The sequence below is a fragment of the Rhincodon typus genome, chromosome 18, assembly GCF_021869965.1.
Source record: "Rhincodon typus isolate 14 chromosome 18, sRhiTyp1.1, whole genome shotgun sequence".
NCBI classification, from domain to species: domain Eukaryota; kingdom Metazoa; phylum Chordata; class Chondrichthyes; order Orectolobiformes; family Rhincodontidae; genus Rhincodon; species Rhincodon typus.
Genome location: NC_063349.1, coordinates 53,884,854 through 53,907,116, shown reverse-complemented (window position 1 = coordinate 53,907,116; position 22,263 = coordinate 53,884,854). Strand labels below are relative to the sequence as shown.

The 22,263-nt window shown below is 41.1% G+C and overlaps 1 protein-coding gene across 1 annotated transcript in view; it reads right to left on the bottom strand.

Annotated features, from left to right (window-relative positions):
- Window positions 1-3,793: 3,793 nt before the first annotated feature.
- LOC109928903 (protein kinase C-binding protein NELL2-like) overlaps window positions 3,794-22,263 on the bottom strand; it is a 223,256-nt gene continuing 204,786 nt past the window's right edge. Inside the window, exons 17-19 of the mRNA XM_048607573.1 lie at window positions 15,197-15,373; window positions 10,377-10,601; window positions 3,794-4,339 (exon numbers count right to left, since the gene is read on the bottom strand). Coding sequence (XP_048463530.1) covers window positions 4,289-4,339; window positions 10,377-10,601; window positions 15,197-15,373 — 453 coding nt within the window. The 3' untranslated portion in view covers window positions 3,794-4,288. The remainder of the gene's footprint in view (window positions 4,340-10,376; window positions 10,602-15,196; window positions 15,374-22,263) is intronic.

Sequence of the window (22,263 nt, the reverse complement as noted above, 5' to 3'; positions counted from 1 at the left end):
CCCATCCTCCTCCTTTTTTCTGCATATAAACTGACGTTTTCCCAGCCACCATCAGTTCTGAGGAAGGGTGACTGGACTCAAAATGTTAACTCTGTTTTTTCCTTCACAGAAGAAAATAACGCACTTGCGGTACACTGATGACACAGTGCTCCTTCCTGAATCATAAGGTAATCAGAATCATAAAGGGCAGTGAAGTGGCTTTGTTAGTACAAAGAAAGATGGAATAAATGTGATAGCAAGAAATGATCTTGGATCAGAAGATATAGAGTCCATATGGATGGAAATGAGAAAAAGTAAATTAAGGAATGCACTGGTGAGAGTAATCTTTAGGTCCCCTAACAGGAGCTATGATGTAGGACAGAGAATAAATCAGGAGATAATAAGGGCATGTAAAAGAAGATCTTGCTTTGTGAACAATTTTGGATCCCTTATCTAAGGAAATACTGGCAATGGAGGCAGTCCAGAGAATGTTCACTCGGTTGATCCTGGAAACGGAGGGATTTTCTTATGAGGAGAGGTTAAGTAGGATTGGGCCTGTACATATAGACATTGAAAAGAATGAGAGGCGACCTTATTGAAACATAAAATTCATATGGGTTTGACAGGGTAGAAGTGGAGAGTTTTTTTCCACTTGTGGGAGAGTCTAGGGCCAAAGTACATATTTTAAGAGTAAGGGGGCCATCTGCTTAAGACGAACATGAGGAGGAATTCTTTTCTCTCAGAGGGAGTGAATCTGTGGAATTCTTTAGTGCATAGAGTTCTTGAGTCATTGAAAATATTCAAGGTTCAGATTGGCAAATTTTTAATCAAAAGGGAATCAAGAAATCAAGCAGAATTGATGGGCTGAATGGCCTTTATCAGCTCTGATGTCTTATGGTCTTATGGCCTTAAGAGACCCTACAACATATTGTAGATAAAAGAAAATCTAGAAATTTAGAATATGACCACTATAAAGACAGAAACAATGGGACATCATGTTGGAAGAAGGAAAAGTAAACAGCCAAGTGGATGGTGGCACACTGGAACAGTAGATAGGTTTGTTTATTAATTGTCTATTAATAATTGTCAAATAATAACAGATAATGGCAGATATAATACAGAAGATAGAATTAAGAAAGAGACAGCCTGAAGTAATTTTTTGAAGATGAAGGATGTGATACCAATGAAAAAAGGTCAAGCTTTTAACAAAGAACAAGTGATTCTATTCTGTAGCCACATTTCTCTTTGTATCACAAAGGTGGACAATGAGTAATGATCTGTGGAAAAAAAGGTCATTGAAATGTTGATGCTAAGACCTATACTGAAAATCCCTCATAATTCAAATGAAGGAATACTTGAAATTACAAACGAACTCTTGCAAAAATGACGCACAGAAAAGAAAATTGTATATTCCCAGGTGACCTCTCCTGGCGAAGTAAACCTTTTCAGTCACCAGTTGCGTTACTAAACGACAGCTGCTCACTCAGCACTATCTCTGTCATTGGCATCGATGGTTCTGTTTTACAAAATAAGAAGGTTGATGAGGTTGTTGAGGTTGGTTGGCTCACCAAGCTGGTTTCTTGTTTCGCAGATGTTTCGTTACCATGCTTGGTAACATCCTCAGTGCAGCATAGGACCTAGTCTGATAGGGCAGTAATACTCCCATACCAAGCACAAAATGAATAGTATGTACATTGTTGTAGTCAAATTGTATCTCTTGTGGCTCATCTGAATTTGCTGTCTGCCCTAGGAATGCCTCCGATGTCTTCACCAATGGAGGTATCTCAGCAAATCCAGGTCTCTTCTAATGGTGATGGGTGTCCCACTGTGTAGATTACCTTGTGTGTGTTAATGTCATTAGTTCTGCTGTTCTGAGTCTGTGTCTTATTTCTGCACATTGCGATGTAGATCACGTGATTTGTATACATCTTAATTGTAAGTTTGAGTTTTCGGTTTATGGTCATAACATGTGGGTTTACCATGTGTCTGAAGTGAAGAATTAACTTGTCTTTGTTTCTCTAGACATGGTGATTTCTTTTTAAGTGTTTCATGAGACCTATTTATGGGTTTTTATGCACCATTAATGGATTTTTGATCACTTTCGCTTGCTTGGTGACTCAGCAAAATAAATAATGGGGCCTCAAGCTTTGATAGAGATTTTTAAAAGACTTTTTTTTCAACTTTGGGGGAAACATCCATAGCCCTGAGACAGAGATTTTACTTTTGCTTTTTTTCGTTGAGTTAAGCAGTCTTGTGAAGACCTTGAATGTATTTGGTTATATAGATTAGTGCTCTTGAGAAGGGAAGGATATAGTGAACTTGGTTACCTTACAGCAAAGAGTTAGTGTTAGTCCCAGACTGGAAGTGTTGGGATATGACTCTGAAGAGCACATGAGTGGGAGTAGGCCATTCAGCATTCAAGCCTATTTCACCATTCAATGAGCTCATGGCTGATCCATGGCTTTGTAGACTCGCCAACTTTAAGGGCATTTAAATGGTCATTGGATAAACATATGGATGATAATGGAATAGTTTAGGTTAGATGGGCTTCAGATTGGTTTCACAGGTCGGCGCAACATCGAGGGCCGAAGGGCCTGTACTGCGCTGTAATGGTCTACGTTCTATGTTCTATGTTCTAACTTCCTTAATATCTTTGCTTAGCAAAAAATTATCTATCTCAGATTTAAAATTATTTACTGATCTAGCATCAACTACTAAACAAAAAACCAAAGAATTGTAGATGCTGGAAATCAGAAATGAAATTAGAAGTTGTTAGAAATGCTCAGCAGGTCTGGCATCATCTTTGGAGGCAGAAAGCAGAGTAAACATTTCAGGTCCAGTGACCCTTCTTCAGAACTGTTTGAACTGTTCAGGTTTCTGAAGGGTCACTGGACCTGAAACCTTAACTCTGTTTTCTCTTCACAGATGCCACCAGACCCGCTGAGTTTCTCCAGAAATTTCTGATTTTGTTTCTATAGCATCAATTACCACTTGTGGAAGAGAGTTCCAAAGATCTACTGCCCTTTGTATGTAGAAATGCTTCTTTACATTGCTCCTGAATGGTCTGGCCCTCAATGTCAGACTATGCGCCCTAGTTCTAGAATCTAGAATCAGTGGAAATAGTTTATCATTATCTAATGATAATGGTTTATCATTATGTAATGGTCTAATGACAACCTACTGATTGTCAAGAAAAACCCATCTGGTTCACTAATGTCCTTTAGGGAAGGAAACTGCCATCCTTACTTGGTCTGGCCTACATGTGACTCCAGATCCACAGCAATGTGGTTGACTCTTCACTGTGCTGTGGTTAATGAAGTATGGACAATAAATGCTGGCCTAGTCAGAAACGCCCTCATGCCATGAATGAATAAATTGACTTTTCTTGTTAATATCTTGAAGACTTCGACTTTAACTTTCTAAATTCTGGAGAAAACAGGCCTAATTTGTACAATCTTTTTGCAAAACCTAACACCTGAAGTCCAAGCGTTGTTTTTGTTATACTCCCTCCAAGGGCAATATATCCTTCCCAAGGTGTAAGAAGTTACTTAAAGCTGAGACATCTGCTTTACTGATCCTCCTGGAGGTGGGCAAGGAACAGCAGTTGACAGTCTGTTGTAAACTATCGCCTGTTTTTATTGGGGTGGAGTGGGGGTGTGTGTGTCCCAAAAACGGTTGAGGCAGTGTTAGCCCCGGCCTCTGCTGCATTGACAACATTCCAACCCTGGGGTCAAGCTCAGTCAACTTGCACTATGCTTCTGAAAACTGAAGTGTTGGCATTGTGTTAAATTGAAGAAAAGATATAATTTTGAAATTGAATGAAAATTGTTTTAATTTAAATTCAACATATTTGCACTAAGACAAGCAAGTCAGCAATCATTGGAACTGGGAAACATCAATTCAAACAAACAACAGAAAAAAAAATACATTACCAGACTTCCCTTGCATTGAGATCCTTACTGTCTAGTCATGCTTGTACATATATTCTTTCTAAACTTGGTGTTAAAACATGTTTTTCACATACAATCTAACAAGTTTGCACTTGCTTTCAAATGACTTCTCCATTTGTAAACTGGCCACATGTGATTTAGCTCCAACACTCTCAGTCCTGGCTATAATGTGATTTCCTCTTGATGACAACAGCTTCTGTTTTGGTTAAACGTAAATATGTATTTGGTATAAACATTATTTTCTGATAGGAAAGTTGTTCTTGTAGAGAGTTTTGTACTGATGTTAACTCTTGCCCTGCAGAATTGACAGGAATTCCATACAAATGGCACAACAAATGCTATACAGAGTGTTTTACAGCTTAGAGTTGCTGAAGGCACTGAGGGTCCACTGAGCAGCAGACATGACCATTCTGGAGGAGGAGAAAAGAAAGAATGTGAGAGGCACTGGGATAAAAGTTACATTGCAAATCACAACAGCCCCATGCACTTTCAGACTGAAATTAGTACAGATACATAAATATAGCAAAGTCATAAAACAGAATTCTATAAATCTACTAAACAAGGGCGCTTGGGACATAGTGGTAGTGTTCCTTCCTCTGAATCAGGAGGCATTTGTTCAAGTCCCACCTGCTCCATCTCCGAACAAATTAGGGAAAAATCTGCATGCTACCGCAAAGGGGTTTTGTGGCTCTGTGGTAATGTCTCTACCTCTGAACTGGGAGATCCAGGTTCAAACCTGACCTGCTTCAGTGGTGTGTGATAATATCTCTGAATAGATTGATGATCTATAAATTTACTAAACTCAATCTAAAATACACTCGAAGGGACCACCAACAACAAGTTACATTTATATAGTGCTTTTGAGCCTGTGAAATGTCCCAAGGCACTTCACATCAAACAAGATGAGACAGCCATCTGCCTCACTAGATATACAGATAGATGATTAAAATTTGGTCATGGGAGAGATTTTACGAAGCATGTTAAAAGGAGAGAGCAGTACAGGTTTTGGAAACTGTTCCAAGATTACGCAGCATGGCTAACAACAGCAGGATCATTAAAATTGGGGTTGTCAAAGGAGGCGAGAATTCGAAATGTGCAGATATCAGCTGTGCAGTTATAGCCCTGTGAAAGGTGGTAGTGTTGGGGGGAGGGAGGAGGGCGTGTTGGATTTGGAGGGACACTGGGAATTGATGGCCGAGGGTATGAAAGGCTCTGAAAACTGAAATAAGAGTTTTAGAATTGAGGCATTTTTGGTCAGGGAGCCAATGTAAGTTGGCAAACACATGCATGTATAGTTCTTATAACAAGTGCAAAATACTGCACAAAATTTCTCCACTGATGCTGTCAGATCTGTTGAGTCTCTTTAGCAATTTCTGTCTTTATTCATGAATGATTGTGCCAGAACATGGGAAGCAGAGTACGAAGGAAGATGGGAGACTGGCAAGAAAAGGTTAAAATAATCAATTTTAAAGGTGACAAAATTACAGATAAGTGTTTCAGCAGCACATGACCAAAGGCAGGGGGAAATGTCAGGTGTTGAAAGCTGTTAACCTTGGTAATGTCATGGATATGTATTCAGAAAGCCATCGTAATGTCAAGGTTATGGTCTGTATCTGAAGAATTGTTTTGAAGAAGGGTTGCTGGACCATTAAATATTAACTCTGCTTTCTCTCCACACCTGGTGCATTTTTCCAGCAATTTTTATTTCTGTTTTTGATTTCCAGCATCCATTCTTTGTTGTTTTATATGTGGCCTGTATCAATGGTTTGTTAGTGGTATCAAAAGTTCAAGCTAAAATTGAACAGAAAGCAAAACATTGCAGATGCTGGAAATCTGAAACCAACACAGAGAAATGCTGGACAAACTCAAAAGGTCCAGCAACATCTGTGGAGAGAGAAATTTGTATGTGAGAAGTTTTCTCTCTCCACAGATGCTGCCAGACCTGCCGAGTTTCTCCAGTATTCTCTGTACTTTTTAAAATTGGACAGAGCTGTGTCCTAGATATAAAATGAAAAGTTGTACTTTTGCATATTGTTGAAATGGATAAATATTAAGAAATTTTCATTGGGGTAGTAATGAGTATTTCATGCTCCTGTTCTGTCCAGGTTCAGTGTGGAAAACCTGTTCCCTTGCTCATTAGCATTCAGGTCAAAAGTCACACTACACCAGGTTATAGTTCAACAGATTTATTTGAGATCACAAGCTTTCAAAGCGCTGCCCCTTTGTTAGGTGAAGATATCAGCACATGAGATTATTACAACTTCCTGATAAGAAACCTAATCCATTCTTTTTGTAAACCATGCAATAGACACTCAATCATGAATTCTGCTCCATTATTTAATCTGCCGACAGGAAGTTCGGCGCACTGTTTCCCTGAAACCCTTAAGGCAACTGAAACGTACACTTTCATTATTCAACTTTGGCTGGTTGTTTTCCATGGATGACATTTCCCCAGTCACAACAGTGTAAAAATCGTTGTATTCTATACTGCACTTGACAGTCTTGCTCTTTTCTCATTCCTCAAACTGTCAATCTACACCTAATTAGATATTTATCAGGTTCTTTCAGAAGGAGTTAAAACAGAGATATAAATGCTTATTTTTTTGAGGTGGGTTAATTTCATGTATCCAATATGGAAAATAATTTTAACAGTGATTTATTAAACACACAGTCAGATATAGACGCATGAGCCAATTGCCTTAGAAGCAGAACTTACTATCAATTAAAGAGATTATTAATTACATACTCTGAAACATTAAATTATTGAAAATGATGTAATGACCTAGTTAAATCTGTGCCATAATGTCATATTCTGTGTTATAATGGCTTCACACCAAATTTCAGGTTGCATAGTTTTTAATACTGATTAAGATCAAACTGGAAGACAAAGATCTATATTCGCTTAGCATCTGAAGAGAGAAAGCAAATGTACAGGGGTTTCTGATTAACAAACATCCATCTTGTACTTGCAAATGCAATCCCATTACTGAGGTGTAATTTTAAAGATCCAATAGATGTACGTTTCCTGCCCTTAAAATGGCTATAATATATTGCCCTGCATTGTTTTCTGACTTGTGTACAAACAGACCCAGGAATGGAACCTGTTTGTAACCTGGGAACTGCCTGTTAAGAGACTAAGGAACTATATTATACACTTTCTGACTGGATTACAATTCAATAAGTAGCTAATCACATTTCCGTAACTTAATAATCAATTGCAACCTTTTAATCTGCGAAGTCCTAAACTTGAACTAAGCTACACGGTATTGAAGAAAAAATATGTTCTGAATAACATTGAGGAAAAATAATCATTACATTGATCTAAATGTTGAGAGATTTTAATACTATTAAATACACAAAATTTCAGCCTTATTTTCTAGTAATTGATTACTTTTCACTTAAAAATAAATTTCATTTTTACAGTCAGGCCATCATCACTGACAAATAAGTGCTCTGCATGCAACTAGTTAGCAGCAAAAATGCAACAAAACTGCTACCTACCTCATAATACATATTGTGAAAATAATGCCAATACATGAACGTGATGTGTATCCTATAATATAATCTATGGTTAAGATGATAGTTAAATGCTAAGCTTATATCATACCTGAGGCCTGACCTCAAAGAATATTACATTTAAATTATGCACACGTTGGTGGTTTAATAAAACTAAAGTAATTTTGTCCTACATATATCAAGTAAAATAGTCTGCTTTAATTTATGATGGATGGGTTGACAAGGAGATATTGATCTATCTGTAACAAATGGCTCGGCATATACCAGATGAATAAAACTCGACTAAAAAGCCTACTTTGCCTGAGATCCTTACTAAAGATTAATTATTCTCCAGGTCCAGATACTCCAGAAAGTCACTGAAATAGCACAGACTGAAGGTGCGCATTGGGACTGTATAGAAAAGCTAACACAGTAGATTCTGTGGGAATTACTTGGGAAATTGAAACTTCTGATGGGCAATTCCCCTGCCTCTGAAACCCTCTGGAAAGAGCCCCTTAAAGTCTGAGAGATGAGACCGTTTATAGGTTAGTAGTTAACCAGGAAAGGTTAGAGGATTAAAAACCTACTCTAAACTGCTAAACTGACCCCTGGACTCACCACTGACCAGCCCTTCCCAGCTAAACCTCTTTTAACCTACCCACCTGGCATACCTCAACCACTTGGCACACTAGTCCTCTCAACTGCCTGGTACACTATTCCCCTCACCCACCTGGCACACTACGGCCCCTCACCCACCTGACATGCTATTCCCCTCACCCATCTGGTACACTATCAGCTCAACCATCTGACACAATATCCTTTTCAGTCACCCAGCACACCAAATCCCCCTCAACCACTTAGCAGATTAGCTCCTCAAATAACTCCTACCTTAACACCACACTTAGCTTACTTTAACATTTCACAGGAGCTGGCAAAGTGATTGGGCTGTGCTGCTGGGCTATTTAAATTACCAAACACACACATTTACTATTCCAAAATGTGACGGGTTATCTCCAAAAATCTTCTCTACGGTTGGATTCACAGATTCCTGGTCAGACTGTACAGGTGTCTCTATTCAGGAATCTCTAACTCAGAGTGAGTCATTTTTAATAAGATCAAGGCAGGAAATAGGGTTTCAGTCACTAATTGAAAAATCTAGGCCGTTGTCTTTTCAGATATTGAAGGATTGATTGCAGTTTCCTGTTTGTATTTTAGTGTGCAGTGTTTGTAAATTTTCACTAATTTTCCACCTTTTGAATGCAAACATCTTGTCTGGCACTTAGGCAGATGGAACTATTTCAAAGAAGTGTCAGGAAATTCTCCCTGGTCACCCTCCCAGTATTTATCCCTCAATCAACATTATTAAAGCAGAGTTTTGTGTTCTTTGACCCAGTGTGAGTGAAGGAATGGTGATATATTTCCAAGTCAGGATGGTGAGTGGCTTGGAAGGGAACTTGCAGGGGGTGGTGTTCCCATGTCTCTGCCACCCTTGTCTTTCTAGATAGAAGTGGTAGTTAGTTTAGAAAGTGCTGTCTGAGGATCTTTGGTGGATTTCTGCATTGCATCTTGTAGATAGTACACACTGCTGCTACTCAGCATGGATGGTGGAGGGATTGGATGCTTGTGGATGTAGTGCCAATCAAGCGGCTGCTTTGGCCTGAATGGTGTCGAGCTTCTTGAGTGTTATTGGAGCTGAACCCATCCAGGGCAAGTGGGGAGTATAAGGAGTTGAGTTACTTGCTGTGGTATTCCTAGCCTCTGACCTGCTCTTATAGCCACTGTGTTTTTGTAGCAAGTCCAATTGAGTTTTTGGTCAATGGTAACACAGGATATTGATAGTGAGAGATTCAATGATGGTAACACCATTGAATATTAAGCGAAAGTAGTTAGATTGTCACTTATTGGGGATGGCCCTTGCCTGGCAGTTCTGTGGTACGTATGTTACTCACCACTTGTCAGCCCAAGCCTGGGCATTGTCGCAATGTTACATTTGAACATGGACTGCTTCAGTATCTGAGGAGTTTCAAATGGTGCTTGCTAGAGCATTTCAGAGGGCAGATAAAAATCAACCACATTGCTGTAGTCAGTATGGGGCAGACTAAGTAAAGACAGCAGATTTCCCTCCCATTACAGAATCAGATGAGGTTTTATGAGAACTGATGGCCGTTGCCCTGGTCATCATCACCGAGATGAGCTTTCAATTCCAGATTTATTAATTGAAATTAAATTCCATAAGTTGCCATGATGGGATTTGAACCCATGTTCCCGGGGAAATTGCCTGGACCCCGGGTGATTACTTCTGTGATATTACCAGAGGAGGAGGTGCTGTAGTGTGTTGTTATTGGACTATAGTAATCCAAAGCTGCAGGCTAATGATCTAGAGACATGGGTTCAAATCCCACCATGACAGATGGCCTATCACTGGCTTTTCATATAAGCATCATAACCTAGTGCCAATCTCCTGCCTTTTCTCCATCTCCTTGCACACCATTTCTATCCAAATAATCATCCAATGCCCTCTTGAATGCCTTAATTGAACCTGACTCCACCACATTTCCAGGCAGTGCATTCCAGACCCTAACTACTTGCTGAGTGAAAGTATTTTTCTCACATCACCCTACACAACACTGTAGGGAAGGAAATCTGACTTCTTTACCTGGCCTGGCCTGTATGTGACTGCAGCAAAAGGCTTGACTCTTAACTGCCCTCAGGGCAATTAGGGACGAGGCTATAAATGCTGGTCAAGCCAGTGATGCCTACATCTCATGAACAAATAAATTAAAAACACCTTCATCACAGTTTCCTCTATTACAGCACTGACTGTACTTCAGAAGTTTTTGATTTGCCATAAAATATTTTATCAAAGGAGCTGTATGAGTTGTTGCTTTTGGAAAAATATTACGTTCCTGCTCAACCGTTACAGGCTGAGATTGAGAAGTGTCTCTGGCTCACCTTGCATTGGCAGAGAGTACATTCCGTGCCATGTTTTATCCATGAGGATCCTGTAAAGCGGACCAAATTAAGCTCATCTACGCAAGTCTTGGTGATATCATTGCGGATTTTGTTAGCTTGACAAGGATCAGTGATGCATTGTGGGCAGCATTCACCCTCTGGGATTGTGCTAAATTCACAATCGATTTCTGGGCACAGCAGAGGCCAGCAGTCAACCTCACCTTGCTGTAAAAAAAAACAAACAACAAAGAACACAGTTAAAAACCTAAGCCATTGTACAATTGGTCAGAGTCAATATGAAGCAACGCTTTGAAGTGAATATGAGCATCACATTACAAAGTCAATATGTAGTGCCTTGTGTCACATCTCCTGTATATGTGAAACCAGTGGGAAACGTGTGGCTTATTACAGAGATGAACTGGAATTATTTCTGGTCCAAATATAATCGATTGGGAAAAGAACACATCACTTGTAAATTTTGTAACTTACAAGGCATACACTACCAAGGATCAATGTGCTTCCCATGCTGTGGTGAGTGATTTTGTTGGTTTAACTGTTTTGATCCATCTGAATTGATGGAACGCACTTTTTAACATGTGGGTATCATTGGCCGGGCCAGCGTTTATTGCCCATCTCTAATTACCCCTGAGAATGTGGTGGTGAGCCTCCTGCATGAACTACTGCAGTCCATGTGGCGTAGGAACATCCCGAGAGCTGTTTGGAAGGGAGTCGCAGGATTTGAATCCAGTGACACTGAAGGAGCGATGATCCAATTCCACGTCAGGAATTGGAGTGTGGCTTGGAGGGGAATTTGCAGATGATAATGCTCCTATCTACTGCCCTCATCCTTCTAGATGTCAGAGATTATGGGTTTGGAAGGTGCTGTTGAAGGAAGGATAGAAATTGTATGAACACAGAGAGTGATGGAGAAACTCAGCAGGTCTGGCAGCATTTGTGGGGAAAGAAGCAGAGTCCAGTATGACTCTTCTTCAGAAATTGTGTGTACAGCTTAAACAAAGTTCAACAGTGAAGTTTTACACCAGATTTTAAGGAATCAAAAATGGTTCTGGAGTGGAAATTGAAATGAATCCTCCCTTCCTCCAGGGATAAAACAGGCACAAATTGTATCCATTTAACAGTTGAATGGTCTTGTGCTGAATCTGAGCAGAATTTGGCTTCCTGGCTAAATTGGCAGAGCTAGTTGAATGTCTCTGGTGGATGCCAGAAACAAGTATGAGGGATTCTAATTTCCTAAAGATGGATAAGAAATTAATTGGGGTACAGTGAACCTGGGATGGGGTCAACCCTGGTCAGATATTCATTACCATACCCTGTAGTTCTTCTTTTGGTTAAAAATAATGCGCTCTGGAGCTGGATGGACATAATTACTCCCCACCTCCTTCTACATAATAGTCCTCTGACTTGAGTGAATGCTGCTATATAAGGCAGGCAGGCCAGTACTGATGTTATTTACTCGGGTGGGTCATCTTTTTTTTCATTCAATCAAAGGATGAAGGCATCTCTGGCTACAGCCAGTATTTACTGCCCATCCCTAATTGCCCAGAGGGCCGTTAAGAGTCAACCACATTGCTGTGCGTCTGGAGTCTCATGTAGACCAGACCAGGTAAGGATGGCAGTTTCCTTCCCTAAAGGACATTAGTGAACCTGATGCTTTTTTTCCCTGACAATCAACTAACGGTCATCATTAGACTCTTAATTCCAGATTTTTATTGAATTCAAAGCCCACCATGGCAGGATTGCGAACCAGACATTGCCTGGGTCTCACTAGGCCATCACCGCCCCTATCTTGTGGAGACACGGCCAGTGTTGAGGATGTTGACACAGCTTGAGGACCAATTTCTACTGACCACTTGATTTACCACAGTCTGGTCATCACCTGTCCAAGCGCCTTTAGGGGCCCTAATCACAATCTAACCATTTCAAAGCCCAGACACGTATGTCTCTTTAATATTGTGAGAACACCAACAGAATTACATGTTATCAAATTTGTCTGCCACAGATAGTGGTGGAGTCCAAAATATTGACTGCTTTCAAGAAGAAAATTAAGTATAGTTCTTTGGGCTAAAGGTATCAAAGCGTAGGAGGAGAAAGCAGGAACAGGGGACTGAGTTGGATGATCAACCATGATCACATCAAAGGCAGAACAGGCTCAAAGGGCCAAATGGCCTGCTCGTATTTTGTTTGTTTCTATGTTTCCATGTCTATTAATTTTTGAACGGTTATGCATTCCTGAAATGAAACCATAGAGTGCCGAAAATAAAGAAATAAATTGGATTGACAGTTTTACAGTTGTTGCCAGTGGCACATCAATCTGAATTATAACACTACGGTAGAACAAATTAAGTTATTGAAATTTATCTGCATCGAGTGATCCTCTCGGCTAATGGTTATGTTTTGACAGGGATCCCAAAAAGACTTGTGGCCCAATCTTGTGGAGTTGATCTTGGCTGTCTGCTAACTGGACCCCCACCTCGATCCCTTCTGGCCTCTTTGAGGAAGGCCCACCACGGATCACGGACCCCATGGACAGAGATCACAATCACCGGACTCAGCATCACCACACTGAAGGGAATCCAAGGCCTTAGAATGGAAAGGAACTATGGCGATGAGATGAGCTATGGCAGGAACAGAGTTTGTGAAGGGGGTCGGGGAAGGGTGGAGGGAGAGGGTGAGGGGGAGGTGTTGGAAGAACGTCTCTCAGCCAGAACCTTATTCTAAACCTGCGCAGAAACAAGGGGAAAAATTGGGGCAGCACGGTGGCTCAATGGTTGGCACTGCTGCCTCACAGCACCAGCGACCCACATTCAATTCCACCCTCGGGTGACTGTCAGTGTGGCGTTTGCATGTTCTCCCCATGTCTGCATGGGTTTCCTCCCACAGTCCAAAGATGTGCAGGTTAAATGGGTCAGCCACAGTAATAGAATGTATGGGGTTACAGGGAAAAGCAGGGATGCTCTTTGGAGGGTTGGTGTATACTCGATGGGCTGAACGGCCTCTTTCTGCACTGTCGTGATTCTAATTGTCTCGAGCCTTTCGGAATGGGCTTAGAGGTCAGAAGGTTGGTAAAATGGAAAAAAATCAGGCTCTGCTGCCAAACAGCAGGAAATGTGGCAGACAGCCATTTTGGAAACCAACTCTGCCACTTAAGTGGTTCACTAAAAGGTCTCTTCCTGGACCCACTAACATTTTGCTAGGAGTGGAAGGGCCCTCTGCCACATGAGAATACCACTAAGCGAACACTGGTGACCTCCCTCAGTGTGCAGGGGCCTGCCTTCCTTTTTGTGCACTCCTTAGCCCATGACGATGCAGCAAAGTAGAAATGACCATCTCAATGGCATTGGCACCACCAACTTTCAGTGAAGCTCCTGCGTCTACCTGGCTCTTTTTATATTTACTTGTGGGTTGTGGGCATTGCAGCCTGAGACAGCATGTGTTGTCCGTACCTAACTGCCTTGGGAAGATGGATGTAAGCTATCTTCTTGAACCACTGCAGTCCATTTGGCGTAGGTAGACTCACACGCCACTCGGAAGGAAATGCCAGGATTTTAACCCAGCAATACTGAATGAACGATGATATATTTCCAAGTCAGGACAGTGAGTGGCCTCAAAGAGAACTTGCATGTGGTGGTGTCCAATCTATCTGTTGCCCTCGTCCTTCAAGATGGAAGTGATCATGAATTTGGAAGGTGTGCCTAAGGAGTGTTGGTGAGTTTCTGCAGCGTAACTTGTAGATGGTACATACTGCTGCTACTGAGCATTGGTGGTGGAGGGAGTGGACTTGATTTGACTGGTCTTAAACCCTAACGTCCATTGCTGAGTTCACTTCCTCTGTGTGCAGCACCAACATTGTGGCCACCACTCGTGGTGGCAATGCTGAGCAGCAAGCCTTAATTGACGACTATGCATAAAGTGCACTTGTGAGTCCTGCCACCCACCAAGCTGGTTCACTTCTCCATATTCCAGCCCAGCTTTCCAACCTGGAACCCTTCCGTACCGCAGGAATTCCCAGCCAACGTCTATATGTTTGACAATTGATATGATCTGTAATGAATACCCATATACTAATGTATAGTCTATGTAATGTGTGATTACAATTTAGACAGTAAGCATTGACATTTAATACAAGGCTATTCCAGAGAGAATGCAAGCAAGCACCACTTTTATATGAACTCTGATCGATGACACTGACTGTGCTGTGCATTAATAATAAGTAATGACAAAACTTTAACCTTGTGTGTTGTCTCTGGAAAGTGCGAATATGGTCAAGTTTCCATGGCTTCTCTTATCTGTCCTTTCATATACTGTTTTCTGACCATCACAACATAATGCCTGAGCCTTCAACTTTGAAAGCAGAAAGTGTAACTTTATTTGCATGCTAAATAGACTGCAATGGTTCAAGAAGGCAGCTCACCACTGACTTCTCAAGGGCACCTTGGGATGGTCAATAAATACTGGCTCGGCCTGTGCTGAAGAAATTTACAGTTCAGAGCACAAAAATAGGAAGAAAATAGTGCTCTGAATGTCTATTATAATGTTATATAAGACTGCAAAAGGTATCATGCTTTACTTTGTGTAACATCAGCTGTTTTTTCCACTTCATCATACAATAATCATGGTCTACTCTTCAATGATTCATGAATTTAGTTGATTTTCTATACAGTATTTGGAATTATTTCCATCATAGCAACTTCCTTTAGGATCTGTGTAAGCCTATCTTACACCAATGTGTTAAATTTAATGACTGAATTTGAGTATTTATTTAGGAGCGTATCAAATGTCTGAACAAGCCAATGGCTTACCACACAGTGACACTGTTGGCAGTCTTGTACCCAAGAGTCTCCACTTTTATACGTCATGTCTCCTTTTTGATTCAGGCATTGGCTGGTTAGTCGTGGGTCACACTCAGGGCAACAGAAAAGATCCACTGTAGGGTTTTCACAGTCACAGACCATCCGTCGACACAGCACCAAGCCAGTCTGTTTTGGAATAAAAAGCAATAAATTGGTGGAGCAGATAGTATTACTGTTTATCATGTGCAGTAGGACCTTTCTTACAGACTTTGATTTGATTTATTATTGTCATGTGTACTTACATACAGTGAAAAGGTTTGTTTTGCATGCAGTGCAGGCAGATCATACCATACAAAGATGATAGGTTGATTGAACAGAGCGAAGGATACAAAGTTACAGCTACAAAGAAAGTGCACAAGGGGAAGATCAACATTAGATTTGAAATTTGAGAGGTCCATTCAGAAGTCTAACAAGAAGAAGAAGCTGTACTTGAACCTGTTGGTATGTGTCTTTAAGGTTTTGTATCTTCTGCATGATGGAAGAGGTTGGAGAAGATTATAACCGGGGTCAGAGGGGTCTTTGACGTGCTGGCTGCCTTTCCAAGGCAGCAAGAAGTGTAGATGGAGTCAATGGATGGAACGTTGGCTTGTGTGATTGACTGGGCTGTGTTTTATCAACTGCATAATAATTTACCATTGATATTTTTTTTAAAAGTGGGTTTATTTTTGATTGGAAGGACTCTTTCTTCAAGCCAACAGAACAAGAATCACAAGTTTTTCCCTTCCAATCCGATGTATTTGTTCTTCAATGATACAGCAGTGGTCCTGCCTTTCCCTTTGCTTATGATTGTCCAGTGCTGGAGTTAGCAGACAAACTGTGAACCATCACAACTACTCAAATAGCAACACCGGTAAGATGGAGGCAGAGTAGGATGCTCCTGTCGGAGCTCCTCTGCTCTGCCTCTTCTTTTTCTTGTTTTTTCCCCTCTCTTTTTCTCTTCTTCTCTCCCCTTAGCACCAGAGGCAAACCCTGGAGCAGCGGCAGGTGGAGCAGGGTGCGGACTGCGAGCCCCGGAACAGCGCGCAGGCTCCGAGCCCCGGAACAGCGCGCGGGCTGCAAGCCCCGGAGCAGCGTGTGCTGCGAGTGGAGCAGTGCGTGGGCTTGGAGCCCCAGAACCATGTGAGCAGTGAGCCCTGGAACAGCTCGTGGGCTGTAAGACCCAGAACAGCTCGTGGGCTGTAAGACCCAGAACAGCACGCGGGCTGTGAGCCCCAGAACAGCGCGTGGGCTGCGAGCCCCGGAACAGCACAGACCATGTGCAGAGGCCCTATGCTGAGCTGCTACACTGTAATGTCGGTAATTTCCTACCCTAACCCTTTAACGATGTCCTGTTTTTAAGTTGTTTTTCAACTCTATAAAGTAATGCAATTACTTTTATTCCATTACTATATCCAAGACTTGTATCTAGGTACTTGTACCTAAGATGTTGCCATAAGAAAGTGAACATTGTAAAAGCTTTTCGCTGTAGTCCTACAATGGTGAACACGCGACAATAAAAGAATATTTTATATTCTATTCCAGCAGACTTTGAATAGCAATTGAATTGGCCAATACCTAAATCATTATGAATACAGCTCCTGTACAGTAAAATTTTGATATTAATTTGAATTAATTTCTTCCAATCTATTTTTGATGTCCCTCATCCATTTCTCTACCTGCTCACTGCCATCCACACACATTTTCACTTGGCAGTGCAGGAATGTAGGGTGTAATCAGTCTTGAGATACAGTGGGTGGTTGCCCTGTCTCTGAGCCTGAAGCTCTGGGTTCATATTGCCTGCAGAGCCTAACAGTCAAAGAAAGTACGCTCATAATGTGGCCAAACATGTGGAAAACATAAAATAAAGAACTGCAGATGCTGAAAATCTGAAACAAAAATAGAAATTGCTGGAGAAACTCAGCAGATGCAACAAGAATCTTTGGAGAGAGAAACAGAGTTAACGTTTCGAGTCCAATGACTCTTTGTATAGTTCCGACGATGGGTCACTGGACCCGAAAATTTAACTCTGTTTCTCTCTGCACAGATGCTGCCAGGCCTGCTGAGTTTGCCCAACAATTTCATTTTCGATGTTGAATATTAACCTGTGAGTCCTTCCAACAGACACCATGGCAAATGGTAGGAATGGGAGAGATTCCTGGTCAATCATTTGATGGGAAAAAGAACATTGAAGTTTTACCAACACTAACCAGAATGCAACAAGCATGTGAAAGTGCTTCTTGGCACAAAAATTTGGGCTCCCTGAGTAAAGTGTAATGTACCACCAACAAGACACGGTATCATAAAGCAAAATTGGCTTCTCCTTTAACTAGAATGACATCCCAACATGTTAGATTCCTGCAAATCAAGACTTATTGCTTTCTCTGTACTAGCTTTCTTATGCAAGTCCTCCCAATGAATAGTCTGATCAAAGACTGGGAGAACTAATTGTGAATACTTAGAAATACATGAGAGGAGTGGTGCACTCATCCCTCAGTTACTCTGCACCTCAAGACCACTTTTCTGTTGATTTAATGCCTTTAACATAATCTAAAGCATTTAATGTAAAGCATAATCTAAAGCACTTCATCCAAAGCACTTATCAAAATTTGATCAAAACTACATGAAGAGATGCTGTAACAGAAGCGTAGTCAATGAGCAAGATTTTGAGGAATGCTTTCAAGGAGGATTGAGACTGAGGTTTGTGGAGGGATTCCAAAACAGTGGCAGCTGAAGGCACAATTGTGTAGTGAATAATTTCAGGATTGCAGAGCCTGGAATTGGAAAAGTATAAGAGATCTCTGAAGGTTTATAATAAAAACAAAAAGTGCTGGATAAACTCAGCAGGTCTGGCAACATGTATGGACAGAGACAGACTGAGTTTTAAGTCTGATATGAATGGAATCAGTGGGATGGAGAAGACTACAGGGTAAGGGAGGCACAAGGCCAGGTAGGGATTTGAAAGTGAGTATGAAATTTGGAAATCAGGATGTTATAGGGACATGGAGCCAATGTAGGTCAATGAGAACGGGGTGGGGCTTGTTCCAATGTAGTATCTAGGTGGCAGAAATTTTGATCCCAAGTTTAAGTAGGCAGCCATATGGGAGGCCAGGCATGAATGCTTTGACATAGACAGGTTTAGAGGGAACAAATGCAGCAGAAGTAGAGCTAGGAGGATTAATGGATGTATAGATGTAAATCCTAGTGAGGGAGCAAGTGTGAGAGTGGAAATTACACCAAACATTGCTAATGCTCTAGTTCAACCTTAGCTTTTTGGCTCGATATACACACCTAACAAAAATCTATTGATTTCACACTTGAAAGATCCAATTAATCCAACATCTTTAGTCTTTTAAGAGCCGAGGTAGGCCATTCAGCCCTGCCAACCGGTGAGATCATGGCTGATTTGATAATCATCAACTCTACCTTCCTGCCTTTTCTCTGTAACCCGCAAGTCCCTTATTGATTAAATATCTGTCCGTCTCAACCTTCAATGTACTTAATGACTCAGCCTCAGCAGCCCTCCGTGGTAAAGAATCCCATAGATTCATAACCTATTGACTGAGAATTTCCTCTTTATCAGGGTCTTAAATGTACTACCTGTTACTTCAAGATTATGCCCTTTGGTCCTAGACTATCCCGTAAGGGGAAACAATCCCTCTGCACCTGTCCTGCCAAGTCCCCTGAAAATCTTCTACGTTTGAATCTGTGGAACTCACTACCTCAGAGTGTGATGGAAACTGGGAAACTAAATAAATTTAGGGAGTAGATAGACAGGTTTTAAATCAGTAACAGGTTTGAAATAACTCCACAGAGGCTGGTATCCCATCGCCAAGCCACCCTTTATATATATGTGGACAGTACATGGACTCTGACCAGCAGCTCAGAGCCAGTCCCTAGAGTGAGGTGAACCCCTGAGGCTCCTGTTTAACAGCTCAGATTGACAGCACCAATCAGGGATCTCATACTCAATGGATCCACTCGGCCAACCTCCTTCCAATCACTACAAGGTTAAAAGGATCTGGAAAGCAGGCAGGAAAGTGAAGGCGAGACCAAAACGATATCAGCCATGATCATATTAAATGGCAGAGCAGGCTTGAGGGGTTGGATGGCCTAATTCTGCTGCTATTTCTTAAGTTGCTAAGTTTCAATGTTCTTAAGAGAATTCCAGATGTTGATTACACTTTGTGTGAGAAGTGCTACTTAAGTTTCTTTTCTATCTTTGATTTTAAGATTATATAGCCTGATTCTTGTAATAACTCATCAAAGGAAATATATTCTCTGCCATTACCTATCTAATCTATTTAAAATTGTAAAATTATTGCAAGCTCCTCTTGGAGCACTACATCTTGAAAACAGGCTGCATAGAGGCAAAACAATTTTAGTCTAAAAAGATGTCATCTGTCAGTTTCGTAGACTGAACAGCCTGTTCCTGTGCTGTATTCTTCTTTGCTCTGTTCTAATACTTCAAATGTAAAATGCATGGTTCATTGTTCTGCTCGCTGCCCGCCTGTCTTATAAGCATAAATAATTTAAAGGTATGAGTTGATCTTATTTACCTTTTGCTTAATTCACATTGAAAATAAAATACATCCCCGGCAAGGTTAAATTATATTCTCAACTACAGCTGTTGGAAACGGGTCAAATAAAGCTGAACATCGATGGATTAAATCAATAAATCAGTCATTCTGTTGAAAAATATCCGTACTACCACATTTTTGTAATTAGATTATAACATATGCTGAATGCGCAGTTTTCCAATCTGTGATTAACAATAAAAGCGTTAAAATTCTTTCCAACATATGCCAAATTGAACTCACAGTCAGTAAGTTGCAATATGTTGTTTTCATGACACAAGTCATTAGACTGTTAATTACATCAACTTACAACTCCAACGCAGAATAAGAACAGTAAAAGTTGCCAAGCTAGAAATTTTGCCAAATTTTCCAATGTAGTTATGTAGTTCTGGTTGAGCCTTAGTTGCTCGTATAAAAGGCTTAATTTGGCAATAGTTATTAACTGGGAGCAAGGTGTTGACCTTGTTGCTAATATAGATATTCTATGGATGAATAAATGAAATAAGTATGACTATAAGAAATAGGATCAGGAGTTGGCCATTCAGCCCTTCGAGCCTGCTGCAGAGTTTCAAACTGGTCATGGCTGATCTGTGCTGTGTTTCTGCAGCCATTTTTTGAAAATCCTCCAGATTCCTTGTCAGAAGGTCACCTGCTTCCTACCTGCTCCCCTCTCATTTAAAATCCTCATTCTCAGCAGTGCTTTCTCTTCCTTCAAAAGTTAAAGTTTCATAGCCTGATCAGACTCCAGGACAGGTCTCTGGTGGGGGTTTAACCTGGTGGGGGGGGTCACCAAACCTCTGGAAAGGGGCGCAGTTAGAAAGTGTGACCTTTACAGTAACCTCAGCTGATGGAGGAATTGAATCCGTGCTATCAGCAGCATTAACCAGCTGATCAGCCAACCGAGCTAACAGATGCCCAACCTTGACAGTGGATGACTTCTCACCCTCAGGAATTTCGATTTCCATCCCTAATCATCAACATCTTTTTTATTCATTCGTGGGATGTGAGTCAGGCCGCCATTCACTGTCCATCCCCAACTGCCCCTTCAGAAGATAGTACTGAGCTGCTTTCTTGAGCCACTGCACCCCACAATGCTGTTAAGGAGGGAGTTCCCAAGATTTAGACTGAGGCAATGTTGCGGGTTGTGTTGTTAACAAACAGGAGCAGGACACTGAACATCTTCTGAAAGAGCTTACCATCTGTCACACACCAGTCACCGTGCTGCTCTTCCTGATCCACTGCTGCCCCAACTGTTCATCCAGGGACATAGCATCGGGTGGCATGTCCTCTGGGCTCTGGGAAGGACAGTCTGTGGGCTAGACAGGGCAGAAGTGGAAGCATAGAAAATAGAAGCAGGAGTAGGCCATTCAGCCCTTCAAACCTGTTCCATCATTCAATGAGATCATGACTGATCTATGGCCTAACTCCATATATCTGCCTTGGGCTCATATCCCTCGATATCTTGCTTAATAAAAAAATGTCTGTCTTAGATTTAAATTTAACAATTAAATCAGCATCGACCACTGTTTGACAAAGAGAGTTCAAAACCTCTATTACTATTTGAGTGTTGAAGTGCTTTCTAACATCTCTCCTGAATGGCCTGGCCCTAATTCTTTGTCTATTTACCTGATTCTAGAATCTTCAACTGGTGGAAATAGCTTATCTTTATCTATCCTGTCTTTTCCCTGTTAACTTCATGAAGACTTTGATTAGATCACTCTAGGGCTATTTTATGAGGAGAGGTTGAGTCAGTTGGGTCTGTACCCATTGGAGTGTAAAAGAATGAGAAACAACCTCATTGAAGCAGACAAGATTCTTAGGGGCAAAAACAGAAATTGCTGGGAAAGCTCAGCAGGTCTGGCAGCATCTGTGGAGAGAAATCAAAATTAACGGTTCGTGTCCAGTGACCCTTCTCCAGAAACGATTCTTAGGGGACTTGTCACTGTAAATACAGACAGGTTGTTTCCCCTTGTGGGAGAATCTAGGACTAGAGGGCACAATTTCAGAATAAGGAGCTGCATATTTAAGACAGAGATGAGCAGGAATATCTTCTCTCAAAGGATAGTGAATCTGGGGAATTCTGCAGAGGGCTGCCGAGGCTGGGTTGTTAAGTATATTCAAGCCTGAGGTAGGGAGACTTCTAATCAGTAAGGGAATCAAGAGTTATGGAGAAAAGGCAGGAAAGCTGGGTTGAGGATCATCAGATCAACTGTGAACTCAGTGAACGGCAGAGAGACTCAAAGGACCAAATTATCTATTTCTGCTCTAACATCTTGTTGTCTTTGCTAAGTGCATATTGACTCTTGCTTTTCCTACCTTATGATAATGACTGTACACCATAAAATACTTAAAAGGTTGTAAAGATCTTTCACATTTCTGAGCATCATAGAAGGTTTTCTATAAATTAAAACCTTTCATTACAACTTAACTTGAATTTAAACCAGAAAGAACAAAACCAAATCT